The sequence below is a fragment of the Acyrthosiphon pisum genome, chromosome A2 (genome assembly GCF_005508785.2).
Source record: "Acyrthosiphon pisum isolate AL4f chromosome A2, pea_aphid_22Mar2018_4r6ur, whole genome shotgun sequence".
Lineage (NCBI taxonomy): Eukaryota > Metazoa > Arthropoda > Insecta > Hemiptera > Aphididae > Acyrthosiphon > Acyrthosiphon pisum.
Genome location: NC_042495.1, coordinates 8,987,692 through 9,004,195, shown reverse-complemented (window position 1 = coordinate 9,004,195; position 16,504 = coordinate 8,987,692). Strand labels below are relative to the sequence as shown.

The following is a 16,504-nucleotide window of genomic DNA, read 5'->3' as shown; positions in this document are numbered from 1 at the left end:
AGTTTTTTCTTAAACAGGTAAGAAAATAAATAAAATTATTATGATTTGAGAAATAATCAATTCATATTACATATCTATATTATATGAGAAACAATATTAAATAATATTATGTACATAATTATATGCGCACAATTTTATGAAATCCCTTTCAAATTTTGTGCAATTTTTTACGAAATATATAATTTTCTTCTACGTCATTTTTGGGTAAAATATATTATTACACTGTTGAAAATATAAAAATATGGTAAGTACCTATGAAATAGTACTCGCGGCGTACTATAATGTCGTGATAATATACACCAGTCGATATTTTCAATTATATATTTCATATAAGATTATAATAATGTGTGTAATGTGTATGTAATTTAAAATTACGTCGACAACGACGTCTAACAGATACATGATTTTTATTTGCCGGTATATAGGTGTAGGAAAAACGCACGCATCGCAACTATATATTATAATATATAAGTAAAAAAAATATATTGTACACGATATGTACACCTATTATATACTCATCGGTATATATGTTTTTTGTTCAATCGGAACCTGTAATTTCACCGTGATTAACCCTTTAATCTATTCCTGCCACTCGGAGTGTCATCATCTGAGGGCCCCCTACCACCAATCTCATTAAATCGTGACCGTATCGTACTATCGTAGTCTTCACGCCGCCGTCGGGGAGTATTATAGAATTGTCTCTCCACACTCCCTCCCTCACAACGAAGCAGCACGTTGTGAGAATCTATACCTTTATAACCTTTCGTGTTATTATATATTATTACATCTCGCACTGCACCGGAAAATCATCTTAATTTTAATGTACTGTTAATGCACAAACAATATAAACATATATACAAATAGGTACGTGTTTTAGCTGATTTCTTAACATAAATTTGAAAGTCCGTCCATCAGTCTGTTCATTACCTGTAGTAAGTACATGCATGCATGTATAATTTCTTATAACTATAACTTCTTTCTATTCAAAGCAAATTCGTATACTATGCCAGTATTAAAAAAATATCAAATTATGAGTAATACAATGCACACTATAGCCAATAGTAAAAAAATAGGTACCAAATTATTTTTAAACTGTATAATATAATATAAATTATGGGGTCGTGGTTTATTACGTTGTATTAAAATACGTTTATAAAAGCCGCGAATTTAGCACGTTCGCAGAGTGAGCTTTCCTGTAACTTGTTTATTCTCTATCGTCCATAAATATTGAACCAACTAAAGGTATACGTGTAATATTTGGATTAACTCACTGGATATATGTATACAGTGTCCAACGTCACGTCGAGATGGCTTCACATTCTCATAATAACTAACAGTGTTTATGTAGCCAGTAATTATTTTTATTTTTCGAAAACTCATAAAAATAATGTACCTATATAGGTAATTAGCCAAAATATAGATACATGATAAACACAAGTTATCGCGTTAGAACCTATGTAGTTATTAATTTATTTGAGAGGAGAAGGACCGCCGCGGCCGAACGTAATAAATATAAAACGAGTAGGTAGGTACTTATACACAGCAAATCGAATAATACTACGCTGTTCTAACACATCGAAAAATATATTATACATTATAACAAATTACCAATAATTAATTCCAATATATGGATATATTATAGGTATGTTTTGTTTTTTAAAGCAGTTACTCACCGCAGCGTGTTATATAATATAGGTAGGGTTTTCAGTGGCACCAGTCTACATATTATTATTATTGGCTTCTAGTATTGAATAACGAACCTCAGCTGTATATTATATATAGGAGAACCGCCGAGAGAAGTCCGACAGGCAATCACGGTCGTTAATTTCAGTTATCAGTCAGTTATCATTAGGTTCAACATGTTTCCATTTTAATATTATACATTTTCTTTTATCGTATTAATGATTTAATTTCAGCGATAAAGACACACGGCATAAAACAGCGGACATTCATTTCGACCAGTCCATCTTGCCCCCGGACAACACACAAATCCAACGCCAGGTGTGTGTGTGTGTGTGTGTGTGTGTGTGTGTGTGTGTGTGTGTGTGTTTATACGTGTATTTGCAGTGCTGGCGGTTAATTTATTAAAGAAACAACATTTACATAGAAATGCAAGATAGAAACTGCGTAGATAACGTCGCGGCCAACTAATACTTAATAAATAATAATATAATATTTTAAATCACCTCTCCTTACATACTTTATACAGTCAGTCAGCGTATGAATTATTTATTAAAATTTGCACGGTACGTATATAATAATAATTGCCATAAAAGGTAATATCATACCATATATATTATACCTTACAATACCTACACCTATATATTGATATAGGTGGCAAAATGTACATTAGATATTAATTATTAACAACCGTCCACACAATTATTGGGGCGGTTTTTTATTAAATTTTAATAACCATTGTCAGAGTCGTACAGAAACGTGTAATTTTTATTCTATCTCTATATTGTGGATAAATCGATATACCTACGCGAAAAATATGTACCGTTTTTATAAATCAAATACATTAACCAACCGTTCGAAAATCATGATACAACTATATTGTAGAAAAAAAAATTATAACGAATCTGCGGTACACTGTAACACATAATATAATATGTGATTCGTGAATTTCTTCGTACCTTATAACAAATTATAAGTTTGTTCATTCGATTTTTCCTAAAAAACCATCCGGAAATTTTAAAACAGGTTAAATTTAATGTAAAAATGTATCAGACAACCGGTTTTCGAGTGTTAGAAAAAATATTAAACCTTGGATAAATTATGTAATTAATCTGAATTTGAAATAATATATAATTTAAGATGCCTAGGTAAGTATTGTGGGTAAATATTTTTTCATTAAATTGTTAATGAAATGATAGGGATAATAATTTATTCAAAATTAATTAGTTTGTATATCTCCATTTTGAATTTGTGTGTATTTATTCATATTAATATTCGGTAGGTACGTCTATATTATGTTGTTCAACAGTGTTTGACATATATAAAGTAAGTATATCACAATGATAATCACAGTGTACTTTTTTAGTAAGCTGTATTTTATTACACATCCATGATTGCACCTACACTAAACCTTAATGCGTATTTTATGATTGACGTTGAAATTCGATTAATTCCACGAGCCAAAATGGTTTCAGGCGAATCACGCCTCCCGCTTACTCTTTTACTCAAACATCGATCTAATTTACATACGTGTCAATTAGCAAAATGAAATAAAGTAGTTTTAAGAAACTTATATTACAAACTTGCATGGTACGACAACGAACACGTCAGACCTTCGACTTAACGACAGTATTAATAAAGTTACTTCTGTCTGCAATAAACATTGTTCTATTTTCTAGTTGCTTAAAATCGCACAATATCAATATTCGATTGCTCGATAAAAATGCCAATACAATAGTAGGTATTAATGTATTATATTATATTCCTTGAAATAATGTTCAGCCGCGTATCCCCATTGAATGCACAAAATATTACGTGCAATACATTATTATAACGATCAATATAAAAATGTATATATTTCATCGCTCCACGTTATACCACCATTATCCACGTCATACGGTAGGTAGGTGATATACATTATAATCAAAATTTGTAATTTAAAAATTATTTTGTTGCATAAACAAGTGTATTGTAGGTAGGTACTGACTAGGTAGGTACGCAGTGGTTCGATGGACTCGATATATAATATTATAACGAACAACAATATAATATTATATGAACATTCAAAACCCATATGTCAATAATGGTTTATTTATTTTTTAGCACAACATATAGGTAACAATATAACATTATAATAGGTTTTAGGTATTTAAATATAGACGCGAAATTAAATATCATATAAGACTTATCGCGTTTGAATTTTTCCTCGGGACTATGGCTCCTTTGTCTTAGAAAAATAATAATAATAATAATAATAATAATGGTAATGGTAATAATAATAAACACCGCAATAATATATAATATGCAAAACGATTTTCGTTATACCCGGTGAACATAAAAGAATGTTTCTAGAGCTCCAGAGAGTAGGGAAATAGGCGTGGTTAATAACCACCAGGCAATTAACATTACATGCATAGGTGTCACTCGTAATTCTTCTGGTTAACTGTATGTAGATTCTACGTTTGCATGCTTCAAGAGCCCCCGCAGCTGCTGCCAGCTTCTATACGCTATTACAATGATGATAATAAATGTATTTTTTTATTTATTTATTTTTTTTTTTTTTTAATACTCAATTTATTTTTTGTTCCTCTTTGGCCCAAACTTTTCTACGATTTATTTTCAATTAAATATTCTTAAGGAACAAATATTTTTCAAAATGTTGACAATTTTATTAAAATTCCGTTAAATTGCAATTACATTTTTACACGATCGTTACAATAATAATTATTAATTATAAATACTATCCTCTATTATGGTGGTGTGGTAGAATAGTTAATTTAAATCAAATCCTAGGCTTAGGTAAAAAATTACCTATAAGTATTTTTTTATAGATATTATTTCAGTGTCCACCTTAAATAAGGTGAATAAACATATTCATAATTCTCACTGTTAACATCAGTAGTATAAATTAGTATACATGTTATATTATAACCCACCAGAAATATTAAACTAAAATTACTTATTATTATTAATTGCAAATTTTTATGTACAGTTAAAAAACAGGAAAAAATAAATCTTTTTATATGAATTGTATTTAAACTTTAAAGATAACTTTTCCTAATTTATCGTTTTTCTTTTAATTTGTAATTTTAAATAATAATTAAATTATATTGGTTTAATTTTTCCAGGGAGTTTTATTAAAAAAGTTTTATTATTTTAAATCAATGGTATAGATAATAATGTAATTTTGATAAAAAAAAAGTGCTTTTGAGAAATAACACTTAAGTAATAAATGTAAGTAATAAGAAAAATAAATAAGACATTAATAATCAATACCCATTTAGCCATTATCATTTTGGTAGTTCTTTTAAAAAAAAAAATATTAGTCAATATTTAAATACAAATACAGAACATTATAGATGGGTTACACATTATTAAATAATATAATATCACATATTTAATGGAGACTATTATTTTATAATATATATTATAATATGTATAATATAGTTACCTGGTACCTACCCACAACTACAAGTAGTTTGTCCCACAAAAAATGTATTGGTAAAAAATTTTCATAATAAACTTCGCACTGAAGCCACCCATCAAATACACTTTGGTCCCGGAAGTTTAATATACATGTCACAAAAAATGTAGCCAACAATCGTCGTAAAATATATTATTTACGCGTTCATCAGAGCAACTGATATAACAAATGTAAGAAAAAAAGGGTTTTTTGAATTTTATATATACACTTCCTGCCAATAAACACACGTTCGTGTCAAAAATAATGCAGTTTGGAAATTTAAAAAAATAGACGCAAGATACCATACGATAGCTATATGAACTTACTGAATATATTGAATCACTATATGTATAGGAACATTAATTGACAATTTACAAACTCGCTTTGAGACCATATTATAATATAATTAAAATGTCCTATGCTTATTTGAAATATGTATTATGAAAATAATAGTAAGTACCTTAAATATATGCTAATCGGTTTAAATCTTAAATGTGACATAATATAATATCTGTAAGAAATAAAGTTTTTCCTCAACTCCGTCGTAGGAGTAACAAAACCCATTTATCATAATATCCTAAAGTTATACAGATCGTCCGTCGGTTGGGTTCTGTAGGTGATTTTTATGTTTTTATATTTTTTAAATTTAGTTTCTCGACAAGATTTACAAGGCCCGTGGATAAGACAAGATGGAAAATAACACATATAATCGTTAAGCCAGTCGTAAATTAAAAAAAAATGAATAACATTGGCGGTCCTATGAATATTTTCTCACTCGCCCATGTGTTAGCCCATCGGGTATAAATTAGTATCGACAAATAAAATAGAGTTATTTATGTCCTACGATAATCCATTAAAAAACTATGTACTGTATAGATTGTTTCAAAACAGCCGACGGACTTTGACGTTACCACCTATGTCTTATACGGTGGAAATTTAAAAATGTTCACACTCAAAATTTGTCTAAGGTATATGGGTAGTAGGTACCTAATAAAAAATAAGTAATCATTTTCAATAAACAAAAAGTACAATAAATTTAAACCACTCTATGATCTCTTTACGTTACAATTATTAGATTATCTACAAATAATCTAGTTACGTCTTACATAATAGACACTATTACACTAATATATTGACATTTTTACACTGTAAAATATTCTTGTGATTGATTGTAACAAACATTGCCCATAAAACAAACCAATTCTACAGATGTTACATATGACACTGTTTTGGGTAGGTCACATGTGTGGGTGAGTGGGTGAATTATCAATATTAATTTGAAAGTCATTATTATTATCACAATTTTAAACACAATTCTCGTAGAAATGTTTTACAATTGTTGCCAATCAATTTTAGAAAGAAAGTCAAATATCAAACTTCAGACTTAACTTAAAATAGGTAATTAAAAATATTGAATGAACATTTCATGTCTTTATTTAAACTTTATTTTACTTTGAATAATCGGGTCAATTTATTATTGTTCTCAATAACGATGACCACTGTAAAATAATAAATAATAAAAAAACCCCTATGTGAAATTCCTGATTGTTTTTACTCGAAAATATACCTATACACGTAAACACGTTATAATAACTTCTACACTAACACCCCTAAAACTTATAGTTATTTATATTCTCTTTTCTCAGATATATACATATTATATATACCTATATAGGTAATAGGAAATAATTTAATACAAAAATCTTGTAAAATATTATAGACCTAATATACCTATATACGAAATATTTATTTAATTCTATCGTCTATGCAAAAACCTCTGTACATGAAATTGCACACTCATTAAGAAAACTTTAAGAATACCTAGTTACGTTTTTATTGTGTGACTATAATTTATGAAACAATAACCATTATTAGTCATGGCTGCCGATGTTATGAGCTTATCAATAAAAGGATATATTATTTTTTAAATAAATTTAATTTTTAGAAAAAAAGAATGTTCATATGGATTTGATTAAAAGAAGATATAAATATTTTATTGTATTTATTTGTTTAACGAATACGGCTTGATTTTGTTTTAAATTATATATAGTAAAACATAATACCTACTTTAAACTTTTAATTATTTTTAAATGAACGTAATTTCAATCGTATGGATTTGGACTTATATAATGTATTAAATACGAGTGTATATATATGACCACACAAATACATTTTTTTTAAAAGGTGTATGAAGATAAATCGTTAATCTGCGGAGGTCTAAAAAAATAAATCTTTCTCATTCACAGAAGCGCTCAATTTGGGTGATGAAGACAAAACGTTTACAATCATTCTTTTCCATTTTTCCCTGGACGTTAATAATGATAATAATAATAATAATAATAATAATACATTTATGTAATATCCGAAAACGGAAAATATATTATTTTTTTTTTTATATATACATACATAAAAGAGAATGCCGGCCTCGTTCTACGATGTCTTTGTTTCATACGTCACCGACACATTGACCCGGAACGGAAATATGTAAATATATTTTACATTATTATATTATATTATTTTCAAGACGTCATTATTTCCACGGTTCGCCCGAGAAACTCTCCTGGATTTAAGGTTCATTGGAATGTGTCCGTATTAATGTGCGATTTATCAAACATATATACGAAGAAAAGATATCTCTTTTAAAGTCTGTGACTCCCGAAGCCCAGTGATGGATAGATGAGTGAAGTAATAATAAATGTGAGACACACGGAATGGATCGGTACTAGAATATTACAGTCGGACAGCGGTGTACAATAAATGGCCTTAAGTAAAAATATCGTTGTAAATACTTTGAATAAAAATTATAAACCAAATTATAAACGACTAAAGTACGCCTCATCGGTCAGTCCTTTGGGAAAAATATTATTTGAATATCTCAATAAAAAATAGTTACCTATAGTATGACATATTTTTCAAACATATTATTATTGCACCACTGCAACACCGAGGCACTGAATTATTGTGAAACAGTGTACCGCTCTTTTCTAGGTGGTCAGTGTACTGATAGGTGATGCAGTCAATGGACAAATAAATTGTTTAAACAAATAAATCGAAAAAAAATGATAACTATTGGACGTAGGAAAGCCGTTTCTAATAAGTAGTACAGAAATGAAATGACTAAATTACATAACGACCCACCACGCGTAAAAATATAAAAAAATTAATTTATAAATAGCTGTTCATATGTGTGGAACTAAATAAGAATAGCGATTTAGAAATTTTATCAATAATACAATATTTTGGTATTGAATCGTATGAAACACTATAAATAGGGAGTAATTGGAGAAAACAAAAATAATATTGAAAAACTGAAATTTTAACTCAATACCAGTAGTTTTTAACAAAATCAATTTTCCTATATTGTTATAAATTAAAATCGAATAATATAATATTTAGGTACTGGTCTTATGATATTATTTATTTAAAATAATAAATAATATTTTGTAAAAGTAAATTAAATATTTTTGTAGGGTATATATGTATATTGTATATTATATAAATTTATCTCTATTATATAAACATCCACCTTCCAACCAGAGTAATACTTAGAAATTCACCAAATTATCTGAATGCTTGATGAAAACCATAAGTTCACGTGAATTGACCGACTCAGCGAAAATAATTAATATATTAATATGTTCGTTTAAAACACTGTTGCAATACGATTTCTGTGACCTAAATTCTTTCAAAAATATTTCGACTGTAAAAACAAATCGACGGTGACTTAAACGGCAAGACATCCTGTATATTATATAGCGAAGAAAGCGCGCGGGTCGGGAGAAAATTCAATGATAGGTAATAATTATTATTATCGTCGTCGTCGTTTGGGGATGCGTCTGCGGTTATTCGGATGACGTCGAGAATAAAATTAACTACAGGCGTGTATGAATTGCACAACAGGACCTATCTATCTACCTCATACCTGGTATAATATACTGTATCCGCCGATTCGGCGCGCGCGACCGGCCACGACATGTGCGTTGCGTGCCGTCGTATACAATGCGACGACGGACCGTGACGAACGGTGATCGCGAAAGCCAAAGGGACCGCCGCCGCCAACACCGGCAAAAATCGTCGGGAAAATTAGTAACGGCATCGGGATCGGAGAAAACATCTGTAAACCGTATACGAATTTCGACGCGTTCACGATTTATTTTATTTTTTTCAAAAGCACTACAATAATATAATTTTATAAAGGTATTGTATACGTCCTTTTGGCTGTTGAGTATATTTTGGTGGAATACGATTTAGCACTCTAGCCTAAGAAAATATTAAATACGTAATGCATTTATATTGGTATCGCTATTGCCTATTATTATTATTACAATAAATTTTCGTAGGTACTTATATATAATATTATAAAGTTAAAATAATCAGATCCAATTGTATACTGCTTTCAAGAAATTTTTACCGACATTTCGTAACTGAAACGTAAAATAAGTTTTTTATTTTAATAAAATAAGTATAGGTATAGTTACAATCTTTAATATTATTATATTATATAATAAGTAAATTAGACAACTCAACTAAAGATAATAACAAAATAAAATTACGTGAGGAGGAAGGCCCAAATTATATCAAATTTAAAAATGATTTTGTAGTTAAATTTAAAAAATGTTCAACTTTTATAGTTAAGGTTTGAAAATTTAAAACAATGTTCAATGTAAATACGTTATACATAAATTACTTTTATCACAATTATATAATCAAATATATATAGTAATATATAAATATATAATAGGCTTACTGGTCGTCTATTATATCATTGAATTCAAATTTAACACCATCCATTACAATGACCCGCTAGTAACCTAATGTACAGCAGAGCGAATCCCACTTGCCCACCCTTTTTAATATTATATGTTGTAGGATGTGGATAAAGCTAAACTACAATACCAAATCTAATTAATACAAATTATCAAATTTTATTATTTTATTATGAATACAGTTATGTATAATCAATAAGAATACTGTCAATAAAATATATAAATATGTATGTAAATAATAAAATACATATCAAATGTTAAAATCCATACTTTAATATTTGATGTAATAAAATGAGATTTTTATTCTCAACTTAAACTTTATTACATGTATAAATATATATATAGAAGACAGTGATACTGAAAACAATATTTTTAACTGTTAAAATCAAACAAATACAGCACTTACATAACACATGTCCAATAACTTCTTTTTAATATAAAAAATTCAATGATAAATTAATGTAATTAAGTATTAAGCTATATCATTTAAAAATAAGAAAAAGCTATTAATGTAATATAATATAAATATTTGAAAACAAACACAAAACAATATGACTTTATTTACTTATATACCTAAGACAAACAAACACAACAATGGACTATACATTAATAGTTAAATATAAGGAAAATGACTAAAATTATAATATTACATTCATCTAATAATATAAATATATTAACTTCGCAAGTAATTGTTTATTTAACCCTTTCACTGTTCAGTTTTTTTTTTCTAAGATAGCTTTGTGCACTAAGTTAATTTAAACATTACTCAGTTTCAGCACACTGATAACCACAATAAATAATAATACATAATTTATTATGCTTATCATTGCTACCAATAATCACATAGAAACATATTCCTTATCATAAGATTTGTTATGTTTTTCTGTATTTTTCGGTATAACCAAAAAGTTAACATACATAGCTTATTTAAGTGGACAAAAGAATGTAATAGAGTCTGTAGAGGATGTATAATATATCGGAACAGTATGTTTACGTGCGATTTAATAGCACATTATTATGCCCGTAGCAGTGAAAGAGTTAAGCCAATCAAAATTAAATGGCAAACATAGATAATTATAATATGAATCAATAATATTAAAAACATAAATCATGGTTTAAATCAATGATGACAGCCAACATTTTTAACATGCCAAAAAAAAAATATAGATTAAAATTAGAATTTTATTTGAAAGAATGAAACAAAAGTTTTTAAATAATTGATTAATGTTAAAAGAATTATTGAAAGAATCCTTTAAGTCATTGATTAATTAAGTTGTATAACTAAATTTTGTTTTGGGGTATCAATGCGTTTAATAATGAACAAACTTAGGTGAAATATTATTGGGTATTTTATCAGTCATAAGTTATTTACAAAAAATGACATACCACTTGTTTGTTATATATTTAATTGAATAAGTAAAAACCAATTGATATACAATTTTCAACTAAATTAATTTCAATAACCTAATACAATCAATTATATATATAACACAAAAATGGGAGTAATAATTTCATACATTTATTCAGTTAATTTAGATACTGTAGTTTATATATAAATGCTGATGTTGCCAATAATAAGTAGATATTAATTGCAACCAGTAGACTAGAATAAGTCATTCATATTCTGTACTTTTTATAGATACAACTTGATGTGAATTGTAATATTTGTAGCAATATATTAATAAAACCTTAATTTTTAATAGACCGGAGAAAGAACAATATCATAGGAACAATGATGTTTTTATGCTCGATAATTTTTTTTTTTTTGTGAAACCAATCATTCCTTTATTCTGTTCTGGTCTAATAAGACAACTGGATAATCATTTCTTAGGCACGGCACATCTAAAGGTACATCACCCTGTAAATAAAAATGACAACAGATGTAAAATTTTACTTGAACTATAAAAATTGTAAACTAAAAACATTGGGCATTGACCAATGACCATAGACTATTATAATTATAGAAATGTAATGATTTAATAGTCATAAATATTAAATTAAAACCATGAAGTTCATGCTTGGTTTTATTTTCGATAATATTTATACTAACAAGAGCAAAAATAATCTGAAATTTATATGAAAAAATACTAAAATCAACATTTATTACACACTCGCTTTCATAAAACACTAAATATAGCAGGTTCCGCTTAGAACGACCATCAAGGAACCTAAAAAATCAGATCATTACATCCAAACTTTGTTTTATCGGGAATATTTTTTGATAATTAAAATTTTCACCAAATGTTTATATTAGAATTTTCCATACACCTTAAAATTTTCAAAATATTTTGATTCATTTTGAACTAGTTATAGGCATAAGAAGTTATTTTTTAGTTTCTTTTCCATTATCTAGATAAATGATTTTTTGCTGGAACAAAGATCTTAAAAATTGAATTACAAGGTTCCTTTTAAGTTGTTATAAAAGCAGTTTAAAAATAATAAAGATATGTAGGTATGGTTTTTTTTTATAAGTTTTAAAAGTTCAAATATTGAAAAAATCACGAAAATTTGCTAATTATTTTCTAGTTAAAAATGTATAAAAAGTTCAATTGCTAAATAAAGGATTGGGGATTTAAAAGAAGGTTTCTCATGAGTAGTTCATACCGTAGCCAAAATATCAAAAAAAAATTATAAACACAGTTTTTTTAATAGACATTTTAATTTCAAATTTAAAAGGAATTAGATATCATATTTTAAAAAAAAATAAAGATTTCAGTAATTTTATTGTAATTTAAAAATCTTATTAGTGGATACTTGAAACTTTAAATATAATAAAATATACACTATAATATCATTTATACACACAATATTTTAGGCTAAAATTAATTCAACCTTTTTTATTACTAATAGTAAATTAAATTACTTTTATAGCAATAATATCATAAAATATACTTAGAAATATAAGCTGACAGACTTAAAATTGTTTTTTGTATACAATTATTTTTTATCATTGTATTAAAATCTATTACAGTGATCTCACTAGACACCTAATGTACAGCAGCGAGGTACCCCTACTTACTCGCTTTTTTTTATATTATTTCTCTCTGTGAACATAATATTATTTATTTATTGTATATTTTTTATTCAGATTGTAAATGTTATATTTAATTAATAATAAAAATGCATCTTATTCATATAAATATAACTTCGAGAAAAAAAGAAGTACGATGAACCGAGAATAGAATAATTGATATAGTGCTTCTTTTAATTTCAAGCTAAATTACCATTATCTATAAGCTGATAGATTCCAGATAAATGATATAAAGAAACATTTCTTAAAAACTAGTTAAACTTACTTGAGGCTTTAAATGTTGGTTACTGATTCGCTTTAGAGTTAATTTTGATCCTATTTTTGTTTCTACATAAAATTCATGTGCAATATCGCCATCCTCATCTATATACATTGATCTGTGGTAAAAATAAATATAAATTTATTATTTTATAAAATAATAGCTATAATACTTATATTATGTTATTCATTTAATTTATTCATCAGTTATTCGTGATTTAAGTGAAGATATACTTGAAAAATACATTTCACAATAATGAACATTTGTAAAGTTGTATTTTTTACTTACCCCCTCCTGTAATATACAAATGGACTTATAGGATTTTTCATGTTTGCTTCGTCTGGTTGTTGGATGTCATGGTTGTCATAGTTTTTATGATGCTCGTGATACGGGGAATCATTTTCAGTTTGTGTTTTGGAATTTGGTTGAGGTGAGCTTCTAAACAACTTTGTTGTCTTGCCTCCCATTGTTTATGTAGCTATTCAACTACTCAAAAACTCACTGTAAAAAATAACAACAAATTAATTTATGACAGGAATAAGACAAATATAATTATTTACCTACTTGACACCTTGTTATTAAATATTACAAAATTTTATATTGCTTGTATAAAAAGACTTTACTCGTTTTGAGTTTTAAAAAAGTTTTGAGTATTTAAAAAAAAACAGTAAAAAGGTATAAAAAATAGACTAGCAACACAATAGTCCATTTTCTATACAAATTTAACTAATGGTTGAATATTAGAAAAAAAATACTAAATGTTATTTATTTGTAAATTACTTTGACTAACATCTGTTTCGTAAAATCTACCTACCTACATTGTTTTTTTATTTAGTTTTATTACATATCTGTAAAAAGTTATAAAATTATTAATTAGGTATTAATTTAAATCACGGACTAAGATATTACCTTAGCCCGTGATATAAGCATTACTGCATTAGACATTACAATTACACAATCAATAATGTAATCTTCTAAAATATACATTATCTGTTAGTACTATCATATTTCGCAAAGAGCATTCACCAATCTATCTGGGCAGGGGTATGAAATTCCGTGAATTGGCCGAATCGGGCGATTGTAGCCTTGAACACAGTCTCCAGAGGGGCGTGGCATACGTAATCTATAATAAAAGTAAACAGTGGAAACAACCCGACCCCGCGCAGAATACCCTGCCTATTAGGCGGAAACGGTTTTTCAATACGGGTATAACATCATGTCAGTGTTACGGAAACAGTTTCATTGTTCGGACTTCAGATCATAGGTAAACAGTTCACCCATCAGCTGATCGAGTTTCGCTTCTATATTGTTCTATGATCTGGGTCTATCGATTCAAAGAAACGCATTTAAGTTACCAACACTGACGACTGACGTGCGAAGGGGGTGACCGATGAGCAATGACAAGCACGGTATATAATAGAAACCGAAAGAAATTCTATCTTAAATCATGATGACGACTGACGACCACGGATGTAGATGGAATGCTTGTACGACGCAATAATATTGACACGATGACAAGCATAAAATATGCAAATTTACAAAAGTTTGACCAATAATTTACAGTGCCTACTAGTGCGACCTAGTGGTACATTTAGATTCTGAGTGGAACGATGAATGTATTGATTTTACAATGATGTGTGTTTTTTTTTTATTTTTTTTTGTGTCTGTCATCACCTTTTAGGACAGTAAAAGTGCTTGGATTTTCTTCAACAGTACCTTTTCTAATAGGAAAGTGAATCTAGTTGGTACTTTGGGGAGGTCAAAAGTAAAAATTTCTCAATAGTTTTCAAAAGCGCCGTGATAAACAAAAGAAAAATCAAGGAAAAACGGGAATTTTTACGCAAAATCTGTTTTCGAGAAAATTGATTTTGGTTTTTGGTGTAACTTTAAAACGAATGACTGTAGATACATAAAATTTTCACTGGTTGTTTAAATTTCCATTTTCTATATATTTAGTTTTTTTTTTCTATAAATATCAATAAAGTTTTATCTATTGGGCCAAAAAGTGTAAAAAATTAATACAAGGCTCCTGATACATTGTTACAATAGCAGTTATTATGCCGCCCAATCGCACGAAACATTCGACTGTCGTTTGACATTGTATCGTACTCTCGTCACACAGTTGTTACAAATTACAATTCTCCTACCATATGAATATTGGAAGAATGGCGTCTGCGAAAATTAGTCAATAGGGGAAGGGGAGCAAAATATTTTCATTTTTCAATTTTTACTAATTAGTGTCACGATTAGTGATAAAGTTCTTATCGTTTGAGTCAGTGCCGTAACCGACCCACCATAGGTGGAGATTAAATTTTAGCGGGCTAAGTCCCATCCCCAATCAACGCCTATGAGGTTGGAGGGTGGCACTGGGGTATATTCATTTCCGGTAATTATTTTTATGAACAATGGTGTCATATAGTAACAGGTGATAAGTATTTTCTTTCTACAAAATCTCGAGAATAAAATTAAGTGGCCAACAAAAAAATTTCTGGCTACGGAACTGCATGGTTGTGTCATTTATAACATGTTTTCTTTCAAATAAGTTAAGATTATAAAAATTATTTATCAATTATGTAGATAGTCAGTAAGAATTTAATCTTACGGATGGCAGCAATGTAACATACGTTTCCAATTAATTGATATGTAATTTTAAAAAGGTGGGTAAGTGGATGTCGCTCTGCTGTACAGTAGATTACAAGTGGGTCACTGTATAATGGATGGTATTAAATTTGAATTCAATGATATAATATCATTGTATAAGAAAAACGATTCTGAGCGGAGACGGTATGTCAGTCTAGGTACAAGACATAATATTATATATGGTATTAAAAAAAAAATGACCTATAATAGGTACCTATAATAAATTCCAAATTAATCATATCACAAAATCCATTAGGTACTTATAACGCGTTAATACAATAAGTAATTTCGTCGAAATTTGTACTTAAAATGACTATAAAAATAAACTGTGTAAATGTATTTTTTAGATTTTTTGGTAACAGAATTAATTACTTACGTGGAATCTTGTTTTAAATTTTCAATTCTTAGATACAAAAGTTGAACATTTTATACATTTTTAACTACAAAATAATTATTCAAATTAAAATTTGGTAAATTTTGTCAAAATTCGATCTTTAAATGCTTATAAAAAAAAATTGTGCCTAGGTATTTTTAATATTTTTCAACTGATATTGATAACAATATATCAGGAGCTTTGTATTAAATTTTTACACTTTTTGGCCCGACAGATAAACTTTACTGATATTTATAGAAAAAAAAAAACTAAAAAAATTGAAAACTGAAAA

General features: G+C 27.9%; 2 protein-coding genes across 3 annotated transcripts in view; both read right to left on the bottom strand.

Annotated features, from left to right (window-relative positions):
• The window catches only part of LOC100168654 (lysine-specific histone demethylase 1A), a 491,143-nt gene that overhangs the window by 455,739 nt on the left and 18,900 nt on the right, over positions 1–16,504 (bottom strand). The window lies entirely within an intron of this gene.
• On the bottom strand, positions 10,059–13,700 carry LOC100165060 (tumor suppressor candidate 2). The gene is made up of 3 exons (XM_029489754.1): positions 13,488–13,700; positions 13,206–13,317; positions 10,059–11,767 (listed from the first exon to the last, which is right to left on the bottom strand). Exons 1-3 carry the CDS (start codon positions 13,664–13,666, stop codon positions 11,687–11,689), a joined length of 372 nt encoding a protein of 123 aa, XP_029345614.1. The 5' UTR covers positions 13,667–13,700; the 3' UTR covers positions 10,059–11,686.

What these genes read in the sequence shown, in the direction of transcription:
- LOC100165060 (XM_029489754.1), bottom strand. Translation starts at nt 13,666, where the DNA reads ATGGGAGGCAAGACAACAAAGTTGTTTAGAAGCTCACCTCAACCAAAT. An exon ending in TTTGTATATTACAGGAGGGG is followed by an intron (nt 13,318 to 13,487) that starts GTAAGTAAAAAA and finishes TTTTTACCACAG; the next exon opens with ATCAATGTATATAGATGAGG. An exon ending in ACCAACATTTAAAGCCTCAA is followed by an intron (nt 11,768 to 13,205) that starts GTAAGTTTAACT and finishes TTTTATTTACAG; the next exon opens with GGTGATGTACCTTTAGATGT.